Genomic DNA, 8,307 nt, shown 5'->3' on the forward strand with positions numbered 1-8,307 from the left:
GTTCACCACCACAAAAAAAATATTCCATATGAAATGCCAAGTCTGTATTTATATATATATACATATATATCTATATGTATTTAATTACTACAGTTCAGAGGAATCTTGATAAACATCCACAATGTGTGGACTGGCTCCACATGTTGACAAAGACCAGGTAGGGGCTGGCAGGTTTCCCCCTACTCCCCAACGGTCATTAATAAGCCGGCTGTGGTTGTTAAAACACAACCCGACAACTACACGGCTAACTTTCCCGAGACCAGTTCTTGTTCCACAAACTTCCTCAATACCACCACCCTTAACTAGATTTGAACTTAACTCCTCTGGGAGGTCTTCACCATAACATTCAACGAATGCAAGATAATTTGACAATAACTCAAAACAAGAATCACTATGTCAATACAAGATTGCATTTGACTATTCCACTCTGCTACGATGGACCAGAGCAAAAGCTTGGAATCTAAATGTTTTACGATATGAAAATTGAACTGCTCGGCCTCTCACACACTGATACAATGGAACCAAATCTATTCGCACCTCAATGTTTCCTCCAACACGGGCAAGGAGTGGTGGAAGCGGCTTGTCTCGTTCATTCTTGAGTTGGCGCTTCGACTGGCGGCGACCTGCTGCATAAAGACAATCAGTTGTGTGAAATGTAATAGTCCGCAAAATTACTATGTACAAGTCATATTAACCACAATCAATGCTAAGGCCAAATCAAGCGAGCTGGTATCTGGGGGGCGGGGGGAAACAAACAATATGCCTGGAATAAGGGGTAAACATCCAGCATAATGATCCAGCCAATGAAAAACTACCAACATCTTTAATTTGAAATTAAATCTGCTGCTATGCACCCAATATACAGCTTTATAACAACTAGGCCGATGTCAACACTAACTCGATGAAAAAGAGCCAAAAAAATGAAACTATCTTGGGGGTGTGGGAGATCACAGATCAGTGTGGTCAAAATATATACAAAGTACTTATTGCCTACCTGCCCCTTCTCCTCGTTCTTCAAAGTCCTCATCCTCCTCTTCAGAGCCCACCGAGTAGTCTGACTGGTTATCTGAAAAGTCGTCCCGGAAATCTGAAACAGTGCGAGGCAAAGCGTCGACTTTGCAATTGTCAAATGACAACTTATCTGGGAGGCAAGATGCACAACTGCATCAGCTGCATCAGCTACAGCTTTAAAATTTAAAATATTGGGTTTTTTTCAGGTGTTTAACTGATTTAATGGGAAAATTACAAATAAATGCAGAAATTCTCAAATTGGTGGGCAGAAGTCTGCAGCATCTGCTTGGACAGAGTCATTGTCAAGTACAATGTATTAATAATGACAAATGCAAACATGTTCGAACTAAACCGCGTTACCTTCGTTGTACCAATCCAACCCCACCGAATCGGCAGTTTCGTACCCGTACCCTGATCCTCCTGGGCCGCGTCGTTGTAGTTGACCTGCTTACGGACACGCTTTCCCTTGCCAAGGTTCCTCGCCAGGTCTTCCTGCTGTTGCTCATAATGATGCCTCAGTAGCTTCTCCCAGTAGTCCGGATCAACATTTTCTTCTTGTTTGATGATCTCCCTTTGAACCACTTCTTCCTGTTCGATGGATTAGAAGAATTCAAGAACAGCGGTCAACAAACGTCAGCACGATGCACATAACACACGCAAATGAACAATGACCTCCGTTCGGCAATATCCACAATGGCCTGACAAGATAGCTCGAGGCAGCGTGCTTGCCTTTCTCTTCCGAGTTTCATCCATCACTCGGGCTGGCAGGATGGCCGAGAGGCCGCACACTCGCTCACCTCTGAGCTGTCTGGCCTGGGTTTGAATCTCGGCCCAGCTGTAAACTGTCATCCTGGTGACTTAGACAGGGCGTGGCATCAATTTGTGTGTTCTGTCAGTCGGATGTACGTTAAACGGGCGTCTCATCTCCTAACATAAGTTGGTGGACGTTAAATATCCCACGGTGTCCTTCGGGAAGAATAGGCGGGTTGTTGCCGGCAGCCTGAACAAACGACAAATTCCTGCCCTTGCCTTCAGGGAGTGCTGCATCATTGGCACAGCCACAGTTCCAACAATGCTGCAAACAGCAGCCACTGGCTGTATATGAAATGAGCTTAAATCTGTCACCAAAACTGGCACGTTTTTTTTTGCAGGCAGATGCGTTTCATCAATGCCCTTTGGAGAAGACAGGACACCAATCGTCTTCTTTACTAGCAGTTATTGGTACATGGTAATGATCGAACAGTGTCAGTCAAAAAAAGGAGGCCACTGTGTGTTCGTACCATGACCAAGTTCCAAACTACAATCCAAACCTATAGCACCCTGTGACGGAGTAGCGACCTGTGCAGGGTTGACTTCCAGTCATGAAAACATTAACTCGTCATGGGTTCCGTCATGCTCCGTACAAGGGTATGGAAAATACGCGACCAAAAAACTATCCCCCACCCCCATATCCCCTACTTGCTCACCTCCTCCTCTTCCCGCACAACGTATTGTGCTACTTTGAAGGAGCTCAGGTACTCGTTCATGTTCTGAAGTTCCACGTCATCCGTAGCATCCCGATCACGGTCTAAGAGCCGATCAATGGCTGCATCATCATAATGGATCACACTGCTCTCGTCGTTGACCGTATCCGCTAAAGATTGTGAAAAGAGGAGCATATCAGGTGGGAACAAATATATATTTATCTATCTATAATTCCATTAATCTCTGTGTGTATGTGTGTATGTGTGTATGTGTGTATGTGTGTATGTGTGTATGTGTGTATGTGTGTATGTTTGTCTGTGACCGCTGTTTCTCGACAACCACGGGTCCGATATACTTTAAACTTGCCAGGTATATTGCTGGGGACCCGAGGATGTGCCTTTTCAAGGTTTGAAATTAATCGGACAAGTACTTACCGAGCTATGGCGATTTAGCCGTTCGCCGTTCGCTTTGGCGTTGCGAATGGACCAAACCATTGCATGTAAATAGAGGGGGGGGGGTTCTGTGGTCGTTGCGAATGGACCAAACCATTCATGTAAATAGAGGGGGGGGGGGGGGTTCTGTGGTCGTTACTGCCACGTGGTTTCAAAGTTTTTTTTTGTTGTTGTTGTTTGCACGCATGTTTTTTTGCACCCACGTACGGGCACGCCCTAGGATGTTTACACACACACACCCCTACACAAATTTTTTTTTTTTTTTTTTTTTGGCAAGGAACGGGCACCCACGTACGGGCACGTCCTAGCTTATATATAGTACGGGCATGCCCTAGTATATTGAAATAACAAGAGCGTGGGAAGATAAACAAGAGCTTTACACAAGCCAACAACAAAAATATAGTGGCTTCAGAAAGTATTCACATCCCTTGACTTTTTCACATTTTGTTGTGTTAAGCCTGAATTTAAAATGGATTAAATTGAGTTTGTTTGTTTTTTGTCACTGATCTGCATATAATACCCCACAATGACAATATGTATATATGTACGTGTACACACACACACACACACACACACACACACACACACACACACACACACACACACACACACACACACACACACACACACACACACACACACACACACACACACACACACACACACACACACACACACACACACACACACACACACACACACACACATACACACACACACACACACACACACACACACACACACACACACACACAATGCATTTTAAAGGCCATTTTCCCTGCTGGAGCGGGGGTTAGCCTTGCGGTCCCCATGACAATCTTCTCCATTTTGCCCTATTTTCTGCATCTCTCCTTGTTAACCCCCTTGCCCGTATTTCTTCTTCCACCATCTTCAGCCAAGTCTTTCTCGGTCTTCCCCGTCCTCTACTTCCTTCTACATTCATTTCCATCACTCTTCTCAACCAGTCACTTTCATCCTTCCTCAACACAGGACCAAACCATCTCAACCTGTTCCTCTTCACAGCATCAATCACAGGCTCTATTCCCATCATCTTTCGCAATTCATCATTTGTCTTCCTCTCTCTCAACGATACTCCGCACATCCGTCGAACCATTCGCATTTCTACCCTTTCCAACCTTCGTTGCTGCTCCACATTCATTACCCATGTCTCGCTCCCATAAATCATAACACTTCTCAAACATGCAGCATACACCTTTCCCTTCAGCTTCAACGACACTCCCCTCATCATCAGCACGACACTCAATTCCCGAAACTTCTTCCATGCACATCTCACTCGAGCAACCGTTGCCGAGTCTGATCCACCTTCTCCATTCAGCATGTCTCCGAGGTAGCAAAATGTTTTCACACCTTCCAGCTTCACGCCGTCTCCAAGATCCAACTCAACATTTCCTCCATCTGCAGCTCCCTCTGTGCACACCTTACATTTGAATGTAGCTGCCACACTGGTTAATGACCCTCTCAGACCACTACATTTTTTATGAACCCACTCAGCACACATTGTACATTGAATGGAGTTCACTCCGACACCCTTCCTACACACAACACAGGGCCACTACCCAGTTCTTTCCACCTCACCACATGCTTTACCACTTGCCATCACCTTCGTCTTTCCGATATTCACCTTCAGACCTTTTGTCTCCATACATTCCTTCCACGTGTTCATCTTTTCCTTCAGTCCATCCATACTTTCCGCAATCAACACCAGATCATCTGCATACAACAACTCCCATGGTAAACCCTCCTTTACGTTCTGAGCCAGCACCTCCATCACAGCTACAAAATTAATAGTAGTGGACTTAGTACCGACCCCTGATGCACTCCCACCTTCACCTCAAACTCACCACTGTTCCCGTCCTTCGTCCTTACAGCTGTGCGTGCTCTTTTGTACATTGCCATCACGACTCTGATCAACCATTCCTCCACTCCTAACTTCCTCAATGCCCATGTCAATACTTTGCGTGGAACCCGATCGAATGCTTTCTCCAGATCAACAAACCCAAGAAACAACTTCTTCCTCTTCTCCATGAACTTCTCCTGCAACTGCCTCACAATGAAAAGCACGTCTGTCGTTCCTCTTCCTGGCATGAATCCAAACTGCATTTCGTCGATCTTCACTTTCTTCCTTATCCTCCTCTCCAACACCCTTTCCAATACCTTCATTCCATGCTCCAATAACTTTATCGCTCGGTACGAGCCACACTCCAGAGGGTCACCTTTCCCCTTGTATAGAGGGACGAGGGTACTCAGTTCCCAATCCACTGGAATGCGGCCTTCTTTCACCACCAGATTACAGATCTCTGTCATTCTCTTCACACCCCCAACTTCCTGCTGCCTTCAACATATCTCCCACAACTCCCGTCGGCCCTCCCGCTTTTCTACCCTTCATTGCTTTTATCGCTTCCTCAACTTCCTTCTCAGTTATCTTCTCTGCCGGTCCTAAACCTGGGTTACTCTCGATGTTGCCATCCCATTCATTCTCTGTATTCAACAGCATTTCCATATATCTTTTCCATCTTCCTTTAATTCCATCTGGGTCGACAACGATTTGTCCCACTTCATCCTTCAAGCAACTCACCCCCATCACATCACACCTCTCTTTCGCTATCTGCTTTGCAATCCTGAATACTGCTTTCTGACCCTCTTCCGAATCCAAGCGTTCTCCGAACATTTTCCTACATGCCTCCTGCGCCTTTGCTACCTCTTTCTTTGCAGCCTTCCTGGCTGCCTTATAACTTTCATGCTCTGCCGTTTCTGCTCCCGTACCCTTCGCCTTCTGCCAGTCCTTGAACTTCTTCCTCTTCTCGTCAATCCTCTTTCCAACTTCGTCATTCCACCACCATGTTTCCGAGTGCCTCGGTGGTCCTTTTGTCCATCCACATACCTCACCAACGGCTCCCAACAGACTAGCTTTCATTGACATCCAACCACTTTCAAGCTCAACCACATCATCCTCGACCCTACTCAGCCTCTCTTTTAATGCCTCCCTTACTGTCACCTCTTTCAACCTCCACACCTTCATTCTCGGTTGGTACTTCACCCGCCGAGCTATCCTCGCACCTTTCACCCTTACGTCGCAGACAACCAAGTGGTGCTGTGAAACAGCCTCCTCCCCCGGGATCACCTTTGTGTACCGGAGGTGCCCCCTATCTCGCCTACGCACCATTAGGTAGTCAACGGTTGTCGTCGACCCACCTGACGTGTATGTAACAAGCTTATTATCCTCTTTCTGGAACTGAGTATTACAAATCAGCTCCATCAGCAAACTCCAAAATCCTTTCACCTTCTCCATTTCTCACACCATATCCGTAACCCCCATGAACTCCATCAAAACCATCCATACTCCTTCCCACATGTCCATTTAGGTCTCCTCCTACCACAACAACTTCCTTATCTTTCACGTTTTCCATCAGCTTCTCTATCGCACACCAGAACTTGTCCTTCTCTTCATCGCTTCGACCAACCTGCGGAGCATATCCTGAGATGACGTTCACCAAGAGCTTTCCAATCATCATTTTCACCATCATCAACCTATCACTAACTCTAGTCACACTCACCACACTGTCTCCAAACTCCTCAGAAAACAGGACACCAACACCATTCACACCCTCCGGGCACCCTTGCCACACAAAATTGTATTTCTGTCCCTGCCTACCCTTCACCATTCTCACACCACTTCCCTTCCATCTCGTCTCTTGCACACAACATATGTCCACTCTTCTTCTGACCAATACTTCCACCACTTCTCCTGATCTCCCTGTCATTGTCCCCACATTCCATGTCCCAAACCTCAGAAACCGATCTCCACTTCAGGCTGTACCTGCCCACATGTAGTTGTAATTGTCATGGTTCTCTTTTTGAGGCAATGTTTTTATGGCCGGATGCCCTTCCTGACGCCAACCCTCTTAGTCGCCTCTTACGACACGCAGGGATACGGCGTACCTATTCTTATCCAGGGTACACAATGGGAAACGTTTAAAACATGGAAATTCTGGGGGGGACGGGGGGGGGGGGGGGGCGGCGTCAGCATCACGGCTGCGGTTTAAACATATTTAAATAAATATTTAAACAAAACCATGAAAAACAATCTGGGAAAAGTCTCTAAGTGAGAACGTGCATTTGAGAAAGCAGGAGCAGAGGTGAAAGAACAAACGAGATATAGGGGGCGGGGCACAAGTCGAGACGAGGAGGCCGCACGAGACACCAGGCCGCACGAGGCGCGAACAAAGAAACAACTAATTACACACAAATTTGCAACAACTACAAAACCAAAACCAAATAGAAACACACAATAACACATACACAACAAAATACGCAGCGGAAATTTGACAAAGAAACGAATGGGAAAACACTCAAACTTTGATGCCGTGGAGAGATCGAAGCAAGCCCCGTCGCTCGAGGAACCGGCAGGTCATATATATATATATCTATATATATATATATATATATCTATATATATATATATCTATATATATATATATATATATATACATATACATACATATATATACATATATATATATATATATATATATATATATATATATATATATATATATATATATATATATATATACATATACATACATATATACATATATACATATATATATATATATACATATACATACATATATACATATATATATATATACATATACATACATATATATACATATATATACATATATATATATATATATATATATATATACACAGACTTGGCATTTAATATGGAATTTTTTTTGTGGGGGTGAACTTACTTTTCAAGATGTCTTCGAACCAAAAGTTCATTGGAATTATGTTGAAATTATTCTAGATTTTGTTAATGTGACCTTTAAAGGAAACAAAAACCACATTTGACATTTCGAAACAAGTAAATTGATCCTTGAAAGTGATGTCAACTGATATCGAACTCAATTCATGGACAGTACTGTGTTAAACTTCTGTACGTTTTCCAGAAGTATGTCTATTTTGCACATTAGCCAAAAAAAATTTCAACAAAAACAAAAGCTAAATTATGACTGGGATTACGGACAGTAAAATTACAGTTCAGTACATCGTGTAACCCCCACGAGCATTCAGGAGAGCACGTACACGTCGAGGCATGCTGTTCACGAGATTTGCCAAGGTTTGGACATGAATCGCTTGCCATGCAGTGACAATAGCCTGCTGCAATTCACGCACAGAGGTCGGCTGCTGGTCCAAGTGGTCGATTTGACGCGTTAATTCTGCCCACAAGTTCTCTATCTGATTCATATCCGGGGACATGGCAGGCCACTCCATATGCTCTACACCACGGTCAGCAAGAAAGTGTTGGATCATGCGAGCACGATGAGGCCGTGCATTGTCATCTTGGAAG

The 8,307-nt window shown here is 44.5% G+C and overlaps 1 protein-coding gene across 50 annotated transcripts in view; it reads right to left on the reverse strand.

The window, feature by feature from the left end:
• LOC137429030 (chromodomain-helicase-DNA-binding protein 5) overlaps positions 1 to 8,307 on the reverse strand; it is a 115,981-nt gene that overhangs the window by 24,123 nt on the left and 83,551 nt on the right. For 15 of the 50 annotated variants that reach the window (XM_078780976.1, XM_078780974.1, XM_078780946.1 and 12 more), the window contains exons 24-27: positions 2,478 to 2,644; positions 1,416 to 1,599; positions 995 to 1,087; positions 538 to 626 (exon numbers count right to left, since the gene is read on the reverse strand). In XM_078780976.1, the coding sequence (XP_078637102.1) occupies positions 538 to 626; positions 995 to 1,087; positions 1,416 to 1,599; positions 2,478 to 2,644 (533 nt within the window). The remainder of the gene's footprint in view (positions 1 to 537; positions 627 to 994; positions 1,088 to 1,415; positions 1,600 to 2,477; positions 2,645 to 8,307) is intronic. The other 35 variants (XM_078780981.1, XM_078780967.1, XM_078780965.1 and 32 more) reach the window with 7 other exon arrangements.

Source organism: Myxine glutinosa, chromosome 6 (genome assembly GCF_964187855.1).
Source record: "Myxine glutinosa chromosome 6, kmMyxGlut1.1, whole genome shotgun sequence".
Classification (NCBI taxonomy): Eukaryota; Metazoa; Chordata; class Myxini; order Myxiniformes; family Myxinidae; genus Myxine; species Myxine glutinosa.